Source organism: Poeciliopsis prolifica, unplaced genomic scaffold (assembly GCF_027474105.1).
Source record: "Poeciliopsis prolifica strain line A6 unplaced genomic scaffold, Auburn_PproV2 SCAFFOLD001, whole genome shotgun sequence".
Lineage (NCBI taxonomy): Eukaryota > Metazoa > Chordata > Actinopteri > Cyprinodontiformes > Poeciliidae > Poeciliopsis > Poeciliopsis prolifica.
This window is the reverse complement of record NW_026562376.1, coordinates 10,234,662-10,251,365: the sequence shown is the minus strand read 5'-3', so window position 1 is coordinate 10,251,365 and position 16,704 is coordinate 10,234,662. Positions and strand designations below refer to the sequence as shown.

Sequence of the window (16,704 nt, the reverse complement as noted above, 5' to 3'; positions counted from 1 at the left end):
CAAACAACAGATGGAGCAGCTGGTAAATATCACACTAACTTTACAGATATCTATTTGCCTGAGAATCAGAAAACCTACAGTTTTAGCATCTACTCAACATTCTCTGTTTTCAAGTCAATTATAACTATTTGACAATTTAGATGGAGGTAGGATAGGCTGACATAGCATGACCTTTAAGTCTATTGCTTTTTTAAAAAACTATAAATTGATGCTATTGGCTCTAAGGGCAATATTGTGAACATGTATTGAAGGAGTTTTTTTTTTGTTATTCGCTTTTTCACACTTAAATGTTTCTGACAACTAATTCAATTTTAACAATAATTATGGTGTAGTTTCCTAATAATGATCTAATTTATTAGGGCAAATAAAGCAAGCTAAGCCAACCTGGTCTAATAGGAGAGTTCAATTTTGAAAACAACAGTTGACTAATTTGTTCATGAATTCTGTTCTGTACCTGAAGGAAAATGTTTGACCATAAGTTTGTGACCTTAAGCTCTAGAGCTGGTGGTTTATGCAGTAAGAGAATGAGCCAAATTATACCTACTGGTCTGACTCTGCAGGAATATAACCCTTCTCTATTGATTAATATCAATACATTTGCCAAAAAGAATGCATCAAAGATTATCAGCGGTGATATAAAAGGCTACTTTTGTACCAAATTTTTTGATGGTGGTTGTTGACACCAAGGGTTACATACCATTTATTAGATTTGGAGGTAAATTTCATAAAGAGCCAGAATGGTTGGAATGAATTTTTCCCTTAGCAAGCATTATTATCAAAATCTGCACATTCAAAGCTTAGTTTGTCATGGTCTAATTTTAAAAGTTGTTGATCTTTATAATAAAAGAAGTAACAGAAAGTGAAAAAAGAAAAAAACTCTGTCAAGCAACTACTTTTTCACAATGACAAGCCAAAAAAAAACAATGTGACAATTTAGAAATACTGTTTTAACACTAACAAACAAAATCACCTTCCATAGTGATCTGACTTTATGAAGTATACTATTTTGTTTATGACAAAAATTCTTGTGGCTACTGGTGATAACAGGCTTTTTGTTAACTGAAACCTGAGAATATATTCTATGAAATCATTTTATTTTTATTTTGAAAATTTATGCAACATTTTTCTAGTTTGCTTGGAAAACTAGAAAATTGCAATATATTTTTTTGCAACTAATTGTCGGAAAATTCTTTTTGGGTCTCATCTTGTTTGTTCAGTGTCTGTGTGAATTTATAGAACCATCTCTAAATGTCATCTCTGCTTCCCTCTGCACTGGAGCCCTGGCTAATCAGCGCACGCCCACCACTTCGTTTCAGTCTGCATTGTGCATAACAAGCTCAAACTCAGCTGATCCACAAAAATTTGTTTATTTTGGGTTTTAATGAACTAAAAAATAAGCTGTTAATGTTCACCAGGCTTGTTTTTCCATTCTCTGGCAAAGAGTGATTTGTAGTTTAGTGCTGTTTTGTGACCACAGATTTGCTTTTTCTATAAATGGGTTTGAGCGAGATCTCCCACTCTGTGTGGGGATCAGGCATGGTTGTGTGTACAGCATTATTTGCCATGGTCTGAATCTTTTGTTTTGGGTTGTTCTGTGCCTCCTAAACAGTGTCTTTTTGCTTTAGCTTACAGTATTATCAAAAGCTTATTGTTGTTTTATAGCATGGATCGTATTGTTTCTTTGTTTGTTTGGTTTTCTTTTTTTTTTAACAAAGGTTCCATCTGATAGACAAATACACAGTAGTAAGGAATTAGATGTTTAATTTGCAAAATTTTCTATAAATAAAAAAAGGTATGTTTTAGTTCTGCATTGGGCCCCCTTGCTATGATATCCCTGAATCTAATTCAAGCAGCTAGCATCCATCATTGCCTATTTTATAGGTAGCATTCATTCATGTGTAATTCTTCCTTCATAGACATCTTACTAAGGCACGACCTTCCACTTAATCTGGCTGCTTGGCCTTGGTGAATGAAGCAGCCACGAGGTCCAAGAAGCTGCAGAGATCCAAGGACAAAATGAATGAAGTATATTTGGCAAAACTTAAAAACTCTTTTTAAGTTTTGCCACATATGCTCTTCATCAAATCTATCTCAACTTGGTCTAGGTTGCAAACAGTAATGGACAAAGAAATCCATATTTAGATGTGATATTCTTAGATTAGTTATATATATATATATATATATATATATATATATATATATATATATATATATATATATATATATATATATATATATATATATATTATATATATATATATATATATATATATATATATATATATATATATATATATATATATATATATATATATATATATAGTGTATATTGCTGCAAGGCACTGTCCTTGCAGTGAACTCAATGCTAATTTTTTCCCATGTCTGAAAACAAGATTAATAAGAAGATTGGTATTTCTTTTAAAAAACACTTTGATTGGGACTGTAGGGGTAACAATTTGTCGCATAGGAGTTGGTTTGAACTAAAACTTGATGGAAGAACCAATTAATTGTTGTCTCGTACTTTTACTCTGCTATAGTAAGAATGCACTAACCGCTTGTATCTGTTCTCTAAAGTGAATTCTTCCTCCTAGGAATGAAAGAAATGATCTCTGATTCCCATTTGATGGCCAATCAGAACACCCACTGCAGTCATCAGTTAATCACATTGCACTCAATCATATGCCCTGAGCCTGTTGGCGCAAATTACAAAGCCATCAGCGATGTAAAACCACACTCCCCAGGATGCAAATGGGAGTTGTGAGTTCAGGTCAGAAATAGAGTTGTGTTTTTTAATCAGGAAAGCTAGACATCCAAGCCAACGTTGGTTACGTAACCGTTGTTATGTCATCTGTTTGAGGGTTGCTGTGCTCTTGTTTTTTTTTTATACCAAGTGGTATTTGTGCCAGCTGGCATGCAACTTTTATGTGCAGATATGAAGCTAAGAGATCAGGAGCCTGAGTTTAAATAAATTGGTTACATAAGATTTAGAACTGTGTGAATGAAACACGAATCCATGCACAGACGGAATTTACCACTTCATTTATTCGCTCGCAGTTTGTTCTCGCAAATGCTCCTACACATCTGTGCACACGTCTTTTTGCATGTGCACGCTTCTCCAAAATTGCTGCAGAATTGCATCAACTTGGCACATTAGGAGTTTTGTTTAGGGCTCTGCATGCCTGCTTTTTATAACTGCAGGGATGTTTGAGCCTGGAAGCAGCTCCCTTAAAATAAAGGGGGAGCAAGACTGTTTGATTGATATCCTATATGTTCCATGGCCTTAGATCTAGTATAGGATGTGGGAAATTGTTTTGTGGTTATAGAGGTCTCAGATGCAAGCTTTTAGGTGCACATGCTTTGACAAGTACATAGTTCTTTGGAGCAGAGGGGCTTTCTCCATGTCTGCATCCTGTCTGCCTATAAAGATAAAAGCCTCCCACTACTGAGATGGCCCACTGTGTAAGTTATTGTGACAGTAAGGAGAGAAAGCTATTGGGGGAATGGAGAGGTGGAAACGAGAGTTTGTGAAGCCCGTGGGCAGCAGTGGGGTAAAGAAAGTCCAAATGCAGCCTCAATGTCTCCAAACAGTATTGCCTGACCTGGGGCAGAACTCTTCTGCACTGTCAAAAGCCTCCTCCGTCCTGTCAGTCTCCCTCATGACTGCTCCTTCCATGTGAGCAGAAGCTACAGTCAGTCAGTGAACATACATGGAGAAGTGCTCTTTTAATGTGTCCTAAAGTGGAGTTTATCAGTTCTAACGGAGTGTGCAGCATGATTGATAACTTGACAAATCCTAATGAAAGATAAAACAAATCTTCTCGAGGAATGCATAACTCATTGCAAGTCTGTTGTTCTACACAAGTTATTGTTTTTCTGGTGTTTCTTGATAAATGGGAGACACGTGTGGGATGTCACACCATCCCAGCAACAACACAACATTTAATTTTAAACAAATTGTTACTTATATTCTTTTTCAAAGAGAAAATGCTTGCCACTTTTTCTGAGTTAATCTCTGAATAATTAAAAGCCTAGTATGTTTTGATGTAAAACTATGCAAAGTGGAAGTTTAAATGTTTTATAGAAAAAATACTTGCACAGGGAAAAAAATCAGGTTTGTCAGTTGGATGTCAGTCCAATATTTTAAAATAGTTATTAATTCAAGCTTGGTTACTTTTCAACAATTTACAATCACAATAAAAAGAGAGATCCCACCTTCTATGGTTCTCGTTGCATTCCTGTTTTTTCAGACTTCTTCATTTTGACTTGATATTGTTTAATTAATGATGAGGTAGAACTCTGTGGCATGCGATTTAAAACACTTGTGTGTGGGAGATTCTATTTCCCACACACACATATCTTATACTTTACCAATCAAAGCTTGCATGTTGCAAATCTGCGGGCTGTGTAGAATGATTCAATCCTGATGTGACACAGCACATTAAAATCCTATTGTATGCTATTCACCTGTCAGTTTGTGCTGTGTGTACAGCCATTTGACAACGTATGTTGACTGGACATCATGCTGTCTGACATACTATTAAGATGTGTAAAGTTCCTACAAAAGCGTTGTAGGAACATATCATTATTGTCATAAAATAATTATGTGAGAAAGTTCAATGTTGAAGTTATTTTTTAGTTTAGGACAGTGCGATGCAGGTAGATGAAGCAAAAAATGTTTAATATTTATAGAATGCAAAATACGTCCACATTTTTTGTATCATATTTTGCCCCTGGACCTTCTCGTGTTTCCTTGGACTATCACTAATACCCTTTAGATTTATGTTTTAATCAACAATCATATTTATGTGAATCATACCTAAATGGACTTTACTTTCACCACCTATAATTGTGATAAAACACAAAATACTAAGATGATGCTGTAATAAAGTCATACACACTTTATTTCTCTGTTCTTTGTCTCATCAGTCAGCGGTACTGTATGTGTAACCCTGATGTGGTGCAGCAGTTTCACAACCCAGACACCATCTTCATCCTGGCCTTCGCTGTGGTCCTCCTCAACACCGACATGTATTCCCCCAACATCAAGCCGCATCGCAAAATGGGGCTCGACGACTTCATCCGCAATCTGAGAGGTCAGTGTTCGATTTTATTGTTCTGCATCTGTTTGTGTGTGTCTTAGTGCACACTTGTGAGATTGATTCTGCGCTATATAGGATCTTGTGAACAGAGGTGGTATAATGAGCAGCATGCAAGTTTCACACTTCATGACAGGTGGTTTTATGAGCAGAAATCTTTTTTTTTTAGATTGGATATAAATATATATATAGAAACCAGATGTGCACAGATGTACAGCTGAAACACTCGACTGTTGATGTGGAGGAGATTAATTGAAATGAAATGCCAGGAAGAAGGATGAGGAAGATGAAGAGAAGAGGAGAGGGCAGGGCAAGTCAAAGCTTTACAACAAGCTGCCTCATATCAACCTTACTATCGGTTTTCTGAGTGACGGCCTCTTGAACTGAAATAAATTACTCAAAGAGGCTGTGGATGCCTGCCTCTGCTTGCTATCGTCAGAAAAACATCAGCTTTGCAGGATGAGATTTCTGATATCCTTGACTCTGCTCTGGAATCGGTGCAGTTAATTAAGTCTCGCTCAGTGACAGATTTAATGATAGTGATCCTTAGTTTTCCAGAAACATCTTATCACCTTTGTTGAATTACCTGAAACTTCTAATGCTGTCTATCCGCAGGTGAACAGATACATGCATCAACAGCTGGAACAACTTTTGTCTTGCAATCTAAAAGAAAATAATACACATTAATTATACTTAATTAATTATAATTAATTGTATATTCTATTGTACAGTTAGAACCAGGTAAGGAAAAAAGCATCTTCAAACTTGTGCAAATTGTGCAAATTGCTTGCACAAATTTGAAATTGTGTTGATAATTCCCTGTCCTCAGAATAATTTATACAGAAGTGCAGCTCCAAAATTACAATATTTCAGAAATTGAAATTGAAATATTAAGATTCATTAGGCATAGTGTTAAATCTTTCAAGTACTTCGTTCTTATAATTATGATGCTTAAGACAGATAATGAAAATTCAAAATGCAATGTCTCAGAAAATTTGGAAATTATATACGATCAATAAAAAATTTATTTTAACAGCTAAGTAAGGCTTTGTAAAAGTGTTATTTTCTATCCACTTAATACTTGGTGGGGCCTTCTTTTGCATGAATTATTGCCTCAGTATGGTGTGGCATTATTGGGTTTGGAGTCTCGCATCTCCCTCTTGTCAGCAAATTGGCAGCAATCAAGTACAGTAACAGCATGGTCATTAAAATAGCTTTTGGTAACCTTGGCAGTGTGGGTAATGGCAAGTCCTGTTGGAAAGTAGCATCTCTATAAAGCGGTTTGCAGAATAAAAGCATGAAGTAATCAAAAATGTTGTGGTTGGTGACTGTGTTGACTGTGGACTTCAGAAAACACAGTGGTCCAACACCAGCAGAAGATATGGCACCCCAAACCATCACTGACTGAAACTTCGGCCTGAACTTCAAGCTTCTGTGACTTCTGTGCCTCTCCACTCTTTCTCTAGACTTTGGGACAGTGATTTCCAAATGAATGCTTTTTTTGGGGGGATTTTGGACCACTGAGAAATAGTTCAGTTCTTGTTCTCCTTAGTCAGATAAGACAGTGTTGACTTGACACCAGGAAGGCCACATTTATAGCCCAAGTGTTGGATGGGTCTGTGTGTAGTTGCTCTTGATGAACTGACTCCAGCCCAGTCTACATGTAGTGACGAGGCTGTTAAAGCTCTTAAAGCTGCAGTTTGGCTTGTTACTGATGCTCCTTTTTCTTCCACTCTTTCTCTTCCACTCAATGTTTTATTCATATGTTATGATACAGCACACAAAACAACCTGCTTTATGATATTTTCACATTTGTGTGTTTGCAAAATAGGTGAGTTTCAATGCCAAATGCCTGGTTGGTTTGTTTTTTTACTTATGTTTTTTTCTTTTGTGTTGTTGCCTGGGTGACTGTGTAAGGCGCTTGGCAATGGGTGAAATATGCCTATGCAAGTTTTCGACTACCAAACATTTCATCCACGAGAGTAAATGAAGAATCTATTCATTCAAAAATGAGTAATAAAAAATCTGAAATGTTTTCACAGCATTTAAATTTTTGGAACCTAAACTATTTTGTCTTCAATCCATTCATATTATTAACTGTCAATATGACTGTTGCATCCAGTTACCCTTGAAAGTGATTCACGGCCACAATGTATGAATAATCAAAACTTTCAGTATCGGCCAAAAAGGAAAGCTCAGATGACTGCTAAGGTGAAAATGAAAAACGATGATGATGCAGAAGATGGGTGGAAAAAATATTGAATTTTATTCTGTTTCAAAAAGGAACTGGGAAGCCAACACTGCTGCTGAAGGAAAATCAAAAGAAACTTTAAACAGAGGGTAATCCATAATGTGTCGGGCGTTAGGGAGGAAAAGAAACAATTAAAACTGCTTGGCAGTGAGCCCAAGAATTTTGCCACAATTTGTACAGAGATAATTAAAAACAAATGAAGAATGGCTGAGTGGCAATCAGCAAACAACAGCCAGGTGTGTGAGGGACAGCAGTTAAATTAAATGACTGGAGGAGAAAGGTAAAACAAAAGCAATCATAGTAACAAAAGCAAGATTAAACAAAGTAGAATAGGCGATAACAACACAGAACATAGAAGCAGAAAACAAATAGAAACATCCAATACTCAGTGCAGTAATTCCTGCAGATCGTGCCATCGTCTGTTATGGGTCATAAATTTCAATTTGGTATCATTTATTTAACTACTTAAACAGCACCCTAGATCTGAAGAGACTTTTTTCTTTATGTTAAACTATTTAAAGTCCTGTTTGCTTGATTTCATTCACCTCTTGGTCAAATTTCTACTAAAAGCCTGAAAAAGCTGATCAGTCTAGCATGTTTGTGACATGTGTGGTCATGTTTACATTTAATTCTAATTAAAATTTCCCCACTCCATTAGACAACATAATGAAATGCAAAGTATATGTAAGCTAAAACTAGTTGCAATCATATACCTCAAGAATAAAAATTATATCTATATTTTCTCAGCTAACATTATATATCAGTAGAAATACTCTCTATGTAGCAAACTTTGCAATTTCTAAATTACAGAATAATGCAAATTCATGTCTATACATTTTATGAGGTTCATACATCAATGAATTATAAAGCAACATACTCATTTGACAGAGCATGAATACTTTTAACAATTAGGAGACTAAAGAAACTGAATAACATCTAAACATCTGCTGTTGATAAACAACTTTATATTTTGGTTTGACAGACTGGACAAGGTTCACAGAGAATGCAAGACACCCATTTGTTCTTCTGGAAGAATCTACATACTCATTGTAAACCATATTTCCAAAAATACAGGATGTTCTGTCAGGACAAAGAAAAACCAATGCATACTTTTGTAGGTTATATTATTGTAATGGTGTCTTTAGAGTTGTGAATAAAAAAAGGAATCGGGCAAATATAATATGTTCTTGCCAAGATCCTGACAAAACAACAGAAAAATAGATCATATCCCACCACAACTTAAATCAGTGCAATGTCTCCCTGTTTGTAAAAAGACAGATGAGGTAGATTAAAATTTTGTTAATGATTTTTAAATCTCTAGATGGATTCTCATATCACCAGGTTGCTGTTTCTTCATTGGTGTTCGTTAGACCAGAATCACATAAAAGGAGGCAGTATTTAGTTTCTATTCCTCTCATCTCTGGAGCAGACAACATGAAAACACAGCATATGCAGAAATCGCTTTGTTTAAATTTTCTATAAAGGTCAAAGATTATCTTGTCAGTTTGATTTGATGTTTTACGTATTTAATTGTTTCAAATTTGCATTTCAGAATTTTTCTTTCAATGCGAGACTTCTTGTTTTTTTTAATGTTCTTTCCCTTTTAATGCTTCTCCTGTAAAGCAATTTTAGTAACTTTGGTTGTGAAGGATTCTATGCAAAAGTCGAGCATTGGCGCCACTAATCTATTTAGATTACTGCTATCAGATTCCTCAGTAAAACTCTCAACTGCATAGCAGCAACACAAAATGAGCAAGGACACGCTGCAGACTTGAGAAGTACACAAAATTCTGCTCCAGTTAGTATAATTATTTATTGCTTTAGAGGGTTTCAAAACATATAAAATACATTTTAAAGACTGTAATTTAAATTTATTGCTTCTGATTTGATGCTTTGAAGCTTTCTGTGCTACAGAGCAAAGGAATCAGAACCTCATGTGAGTTTTTTTGTTTTGTTTCGTTTTTTTTCATCACAACCACTCCAGCATTGAATGAGCCTTTGCATTTTTTCAGGTGTGGATGATGGAGCAGATATCCCCAGAGAGATGGTTGCAGGCATTTATGAAAGGATTCAGCAGAGAGAGCTGCGCTCCAACGAAGACCACGTCACATATGTTAGTCGTGTGGAGCAGTCCATCCTGGGCCTGAAGACAGTCAGTATCAGGCTTTTCCTCTTTCCTTCTCAGTTTAATCATGTCTCGTTCGGTTTGAATTGTCTCACAGCAGTCTGTTTTACATTAGCCGCCCTCTCCGTCTCTGTAACCTTGTTCCTTCAGGTCCTCGCTGTGCCCCACAGACGGCTGGTATGCTGCTGCCGTCTGTTCGAGGTTCCCGATGCCAACAAACCTCACAAACAGAAACTGTCTGCACTCCAAAGGGAGGTGTTCCTCTTTAATGACCTGCTGTTGGTAAGGATTGACCTTCAAAGAGATACACTGGTGTGCGTGAGCATGCATGCAGTCATGTGCACAATAGGAAATATGGTTTGATATCCAGCATGCGATTAAGGAGAGTTTACTATCTTTGTGTGTGCAGATCCTGAAGCTGTGTCCCAAGAAGAAAAGCTCAGCTTCATACACTTTCTGCAAAGCTATGGGTCTTCTGGGAATGCAGTTTCACCTCTTCAGCAATGAGTGTAAGATGCTACTTTACTTTGCAGCAATTTATTCCCATTACAAGCCCTAGCTTTGAGCACAAAAAGTGCTGAGCTTGCCAAGTTGTCCATTTTACTGTTGTTCTTTCAGGTCAGTGTCAGCACTCAGACTGTGAGGGTTCATTGCAATACATAATGGCACACATTGCTATCAAATTGTGGTAAATATCCTTCAGTAAGAGTGCTTTACTGTAACTGATTTAAACGTTAAATTTAAAATGAAAGAATAGTTCAACCTTCCAGTCTGAAGCTGAAGAAAACATTTATAAATTACAATAGAGCAAAGAAAATCGACAAGGGACCAAAATGTCTGGGCTGCTTTGTATTAATGTTCTGCTTTAGCTCTAATTTCTGGTTGAAAGAGTTTATGATCAGATTAACATGTGAGTTTCAGCAGCAGCCGAATCCACAACACACAAAATGTTGCAATCTTAAATAAAATGTTGCATTTTTTAAAAGAACCCAAACAATGTGTTAGCATGTGCTTTCAAGCAATTACAAAACAATGAACTGATGTTGCACAGTAGCACATTTATTTTTTTAGCCCCCCACCCAATCTGGTGTCCAAGACTGTATCTTTTTTTACCCCATGATTTGAAAGTCTATTCTAAGGGTGTTTTATTAGCTGCAGTCTTTTAGAAAATTGAAACAGAGCTGAATTGAGTTTTAACAGTCCGCAGGATGCACATTTTCCCCCCCCATGGATATAATTGAAGTTCTTCCTTTTCCTCTCTCTTGTGGTATTTACTCAGATTATGCTCACGGCATTACCATGATGAGCCCCTTTACCTCAGAGAAGAAGCAGCTGGTTAGTTTCTGCTCTCCCAGCGGAGAGGAGCTCAGGAAGTTTGCAGAGGAGCTCAGAGAAGCGATCGCAGAGGTCAACGAGATGGAGCAGATTCACATTCAGTGTAAGGACACAAGCACACTGCTCTCATTACATGGACATTTGATTAAAACCATGGCGCGCCTTCAGGCGCTGACAACAGTATTTGCCTGTTTTGCCTTGTAGGGGAACTGGAGAGGCAGCAAGGGATCCAGTTGCATGGCTTACACACCAATGGTGGGCAAATGGACACACACATGGGACATGGCTCTCCCTCAGGTGCTGGTTTTGCTTGTGTAGCATAATGAGTCATACATTAACTAAATGTCAGGTCCCTATATAATATCCTTGGTTTTTAGTATACATATATGCCGGATGACTGACAGAGATAAATTTTCATTCCACAGGCCAACAGGATGTGTATGATAAAACTGGCAACAACAACACAGTAGAGGTGAGTGCCTAAGCTACTCTCGTCTCCCTCAGGTAAGTATCTGCATATTCAGCTCTGTGAATGTTGCGTGTGTTTGTGTGCGTATATGCAGTTAGACAGGAACTGTGCCTCATCCTGAAAGGAGAGTGCTTTTTGCTTTAAAAGAGCACTGCCTGCAGCACATCACTACTATACAGACAAACCTACAAAGGCTGCTAAGAGGTGGCTCTGTAGTAGCGCTGCAAACAGTCCCATTCTGTTTCTGATAAGTGGACCAGCAGCCGCTGCTTACAAAACAGCCCTTCAGACATCCCAGCTAAAACCTGCCAGACTTCCCATGTGAGCCAGCACAAGGTTGACTGGCTCCTGGAATACCATTGACAAAGCTAGATAAGCCTGACTCTGTAAAAGTCAATAGGTGCATGTGTTAATGTTGTTGGGTCTCGGTGGAACTAGCTCCTCCTTTAAAGTGATAGTCCTGGATTTTGTAACTGTGTTTCTATTAAAAGGTTATAAACAGTTATTAACGCTGGTGGTGATTTAACTGAATAAAAATCCAGATCAGATGGCCTTGGAGAGCGAAGCTAGTGAATAGTTTAACAGGTGCCTTGACCAAAAAGAGACCTCAACAATTTCAGACAATTCCAATTTCAAAAATGTTAGGCTATTGATATTTTATGGACTTTAAGCTGATGTCATGTATTCATTGGCCAGTTATTCATAGAGAAGTTGATTATTTGTAGAGGAAATGGAAGTTGGAGGAGAGATCCAGTGAAACCTGCTTGCTAAAACGGAACATTTAAAGCATTTCTGGTCAGAACAGTTATCAAGCAGAAAAGCAAGGCATTGAAAAAAAATCCCTAAACTTGTGTTCACTTAAAAAGTTACACTATTTTCACTTTTTACACAGCTTTGCTGTTGTATGAGATCCTTAATACATTACATTCTCATAATGTTTTACATAATGTATCACCTCCAAACCAATTTTCTGCGTAAATGGTCAGCGATTGTGTCAATACCCGCTTAATGCAAACATAACGACATTTTAAAGTTCACCAAATAGAACGGTCATAAAGGTGTTTTTAAGAAAGTGTGTGATTCTCATAGACTTTATTCACTGTAGCCATGGAGATAGGCAGAGTAAAGGGATGGAAACATGCAGAAAAGTTCCCTAGTTCAGGAACTGAACCCCAGACAGATTGCAATGACTAATGACCTCTGAAAATGAGGCTTCTGCTCTGCAGCAACAGCGTTGTGTTACTACAAAATCACTGGATTTAAAATAGAAGTGGATTTATACTAAATAAAGATAGCAAGAGAGTACTGGGAGCATATTAACTGTATATATAGCCTTTTAATAGAACCTCTTGGAAAGAAAATCCTTTACCATCTCTTTAAACCTAGGCATATAGATGAATCTGTTCTTTTTTTTGCAGTTCTGTCCTTGTTTTATTCATTTTTCCCTCTTTTCCCCTGCCTTTCGCTTAGCCCCTTAGAATTGTAATTTATTGTGTTAGGGAGACACCTTGCCCTCGGTGTCGCCTCTTTCCTCTCCTGATACTCCTTTATCTCTAAACCTATCATTCTGCCACTCATTTTCTATTACGGCACACCCACATATGTAAAACCCGAACTGTTCCTGCTGAAATTTCTGCCTACGATCTCGTCTTACCCCGCGAACCCTGTTTTCTCCTCCCGGCCTGGTGTTTGCATAAATTGTGACCAGAAATGAAATAAAAATGTAGATTTAGTAAATAGATTAGGGACAGCATGAGAGAGTGTGAATTTTGCATGCGCTCGCACTGCATGCTACCACCTGCATGCCTGCATGCCCATGTGCATTAACACACCAGAGGGCTGCGTAGAGGCTGCGTTCAGGCTGGTAACTCCTCATGCGTTCTCTGACTGTTCCTAAACTAGGTGTCAATTCACAACAGGCTGCAGACCTATCAGCTGAGCCAGCCCAGCATTGAGTCCGCACCCCTGGCCCTGGCTGCACCCCCCACCCTGCTCAGCCCCGTCCAGGCCGGAGAGCTCCGCCCAGAGACCCTCATCCAGTGCCAGCAGATTGTCAAGGTGATTGTTGTGGACCAGAGCGGACGGGGACGGATGGAGGCGTTTCTCAGCCAAGGCCCAGCGACCCATCAGCTCATCCAGTCTGCCATGTCTACTCCCGTCCGAGTCAGAGAGGGAGATGGACCCCAGCCGCCCCTGCCGCCTCCTCCTCCACCTTACAACCACCCCCACCAGTTCTGTCCTCCTGACTCGCCCATGCCCTTCCACCACACCATGCCCCTCACCCGCCGGCGCAACTCCAGCGGCTCGCGCAGCATTGTATGAAAAAAATAATAAGTTGATCCTCACACTTGCACAAAGTCGGTGTAGCACAAGTCAACGCAAAAAATATTGAAGGAAAAGGAAAATCAAGAATCTACTCATAGAACTTGACAAAACTATGTGATTTGTTTTGAATGTGAGCTTTAATAGTGGTTCTGAAAGACATATTTTACTTCTTTTGTCTTCAAAATGTCACCCAGTATTAAATGATGTAGCCTGTCTACATTTCCCAGTTTTTAAGAAGTATGCTTTGTTTGCATTTTTAAATGTCAGCCATCAGGCAAATGTCTCAGCAAGCTCGGATCAAGAAACCAAGCGAAAGAAAATCTGTCCTAAAAGGACAAGAATGAAGGACTGTTTTCTGTTCGGGATATTAATATTGCTCTTCATTGGTGTGGATCTTTACTGGAGTGAATGTCAGGAAATCTTTCAGTAACGATGCCTAATGTGAAAAAAATACCAGTTAATAGGGGCTTGAAAAGTACTAATATCACTTGAATTTATTCACATTGAGCTTGGTTACACAAATTTTAATCTATTTTCTTGGGATTTTACATAGTGATGCAGAATTATAAAGCAGAAGGAAATGTAATGTCTTTTGCATTGCTCTGTAGCGTTCTGCGTAAATATGTAGCTATACCTCATTTTGATGTGATCCAAACTGTAAGATTTACTTTTGATCAAATTTACTTTATGAAATAGTCCAAGCGTATTCAAGTCACATGTATGTACATCAGCTTTAAAGTTTTGCTAAAGATTCCTAATTGGATTTAGGTTTGAACTTTGACTAGACCATTCTCAAGCACAAATGGTTCTCCCAGGGTCAATTCTGTTATTGTCTATTCTCTAACACCATTACCATTTAGTAATGGTAATGGTGTTAGAGAATAGACACCATTTTTCTTCCTGTATTTAGATATATCAATGCTTATAAACTGACCAACTTCCCTGTTCCTGATTAAAAAAAATTATGCATCCTCACAGTACAATGATGCCAATACTATGTTTTGTTGTGAGGACAGTGTTCTTAGGGAGAGATAGTTTGTTGGTATTTCACATATAATTTTATATTCGGGCCTAAAGGTTTAGACTTGGTCTTATCTGACCAGAGCGTCTTTCTGCACATATTTTCTGTCCTGTTGCTGTAAGATTGTTGTATTAATACTGAGGTGGAATTATTAACTCCTTCATATAAACATAAAATATAAAATGAAAACCAACATTTTACATTTACTGCTCTATTATGCAGTAACTTGTGTTTGTCTACAGTGTAAAATCCCAATAAAATACCTTGGAGTTTGTGGTTGTAATATAAAAAATGTGGAAAAACTTCAGGCATGAATATTTTTGCAAGGTAAGATATTTGGTTGTCTATTCCTGATTTTCTTGCAAGCAAAACAGATGTATGAAAAAAGCAGGAATGGGTGAGGGGAAAAATACATCAGCTGATGAGGTGTAGTGTCAGAAGCAAAGTCGTTCCCACTCACCCAAAAAAATATCTAAAAAATTTCTCAATGACAATCATCTTTTTGTGCTTCATTGTGTGTTTTGCTAAAACTGTCTCATTTCTTGCTGCTTGTATTCAGTGGTTTGTTGCTCTGACGGGAAAGACTGCTGCACTGCAACATGTGATACTGCATCTGCACCTCACAGAGAGCAAAGTGTGTGTGCACCATGTGTATTCAGGCTGCTTACTCGTGGGCCACTGGGATTTGGGCCGATAATTCATTCAAAACAAGGCTAAAACAGGCGCTCACAAAGCCTTTCTTCTCATGTACATTTACTCCTGTGAATACCAAGTGTGAATACCCATACCCATGTTACTTTTGGATTTAGAGTATATCTTAAAAAAGCCCAGAAAAAGCGCTATTATTAAATCTTGAAATGATGCTACACAGGGTAGATACCTCAGAGTTTTCACTGTTATATTTTCCTTAAATAACTGGATCGTTTCACAAGCAGAGATGCATTTCTGCGAATGTTCAGCTGGAGAAAAAAAAAACTGAAGATGTCTAAGAAATGATTCTTTATTTCATCACTGTGTTGATTGCTCAGCATAGATGGTGTCTGACTTGAGCCGGTATATATAGCACATCACTAAGTCTTTTTGCACCACAGAATATATTGGATATATTGTAAATAGATGAAATAGATTTATTCTGAAAAAAAAGTGATCGGTTTGCCCAGTGTGTGTATCTACGTATGTATTTGTACAGAGAAAAATCTAGTTTAAAAGAAAAAAAGAATAATATAGTTATTATAGTTACTATTCACGTTTATTACTGGGGGTGTCCTAAATGCAAACCCCCTTATGAGAGTCGGGAAACAGGCAGTTTTTTGTAGCGTAAACAGTTTAGTTACTGATCTAGATCCATCATTAAAGAGTCATATCATGTTATAACAACGTTACTAAAAGATGGCAGTGGCACCTGTGAAGGTGTGTAAAGGGCTATCCTGTAATGGTGAACACATACAGTAAAACACATACCCACAGACGCACACGAACACGCGCACACAAACATTTACGACCTACACATAGCTGCTAAAACAACAAATTCTGATTAAATATACTGCTTGATTTATCAAGTCAGCAACCCCACTTTGTTTACTATGAACTCTGACTGGCTTGTAGTATAAAGCATGATGATTTTATTTTGTTTTCTTTTTTCTATTATTTCAAGAGTACAACAGGAGCTCGATGCTATGTTTGTTTCATTATTGTCAGAGCATGTTAGGTTTGATTGATGTCATTTTCTCCTCCCTCTCGCCCATTCTTTTCCCTTCTCTTCTCTCTGTGGCTGTCATGGAGACGCACCAAATCTGCATCCTCCTTGTGCAGCACCGTCAGTTAATCTTTGCATCCTCACGGTATTTCTAACAAGGAAATTTCTTAAAGAACAATGTGTTTCCTATTGGAATTTCTAAGCTTTTCTGTTTGGAGAAAATGAAAGAATAAAGTAGTTTTTACTCTCGGGCATCGGGCTGTTTTGTGTGCTTCAGGAGTCTCGCCGAGTTTTTGAAGGATAATTTTGCACCAGGTGTGGAAGAAGATTGGTGGAATAAAGAAGCTAATGGGAAACCGGTCTGCGCCGGTGTTCCCGTGTCATCC

The 16,704-nt window shown here is 37.8% G+C and overlaps 1 protein-coding gene across 2 annotated transcripts in view; it reads left to right on the top strand.

The window, feature by feature from the left end:
• The window catches only part of iqsec3b (IQ motif and Sec7 domain ArfGEF 3b), a 41,689-nt gene extending 25,119 nt beyond the window's left edge, over positions 1-16,570 (top strand). The window contains exons 8-15 of one of the 2 annotated variants that reach the window (XM_055034066.1): positions 4,927-5,093; positions 9,360-9,499; positions 9,623-9,754; positions 9,882-9,981; positions 10,752-10,910; positions 11,012-11,104; positions 11,233-11,279; positions 13,179-16,570. In XM_055034066.1, the coding sequence (XP_054890041.1) occupies positions 4,927-5,093; positions 9,360-9,499; positions 9,623-9,754; positions 9,882-9,981; positions 10,752-10,910; positions 11,012-11,104; positions 11,233-11,279; positions 13,179-13,598 (1,258 nt within the window). In that variant the 3' untranslated portion in view covers positions 13,599-16,570. The remainder of the gene's footprint in view (positions 1-4,926; positions 5,094-9,359; positions 9,500-9,622; positions 9,755-9,881; positions 9,982-10,751; positions 10,911-11,011; positions 11,105-11,232; positions 11,280-13,178) is intronic. The other variant, XM_055034074.1, reaches the window with a different exon arrangement.
• Positions 16,571-16,704: the final 134 nt, after the last annotated feature.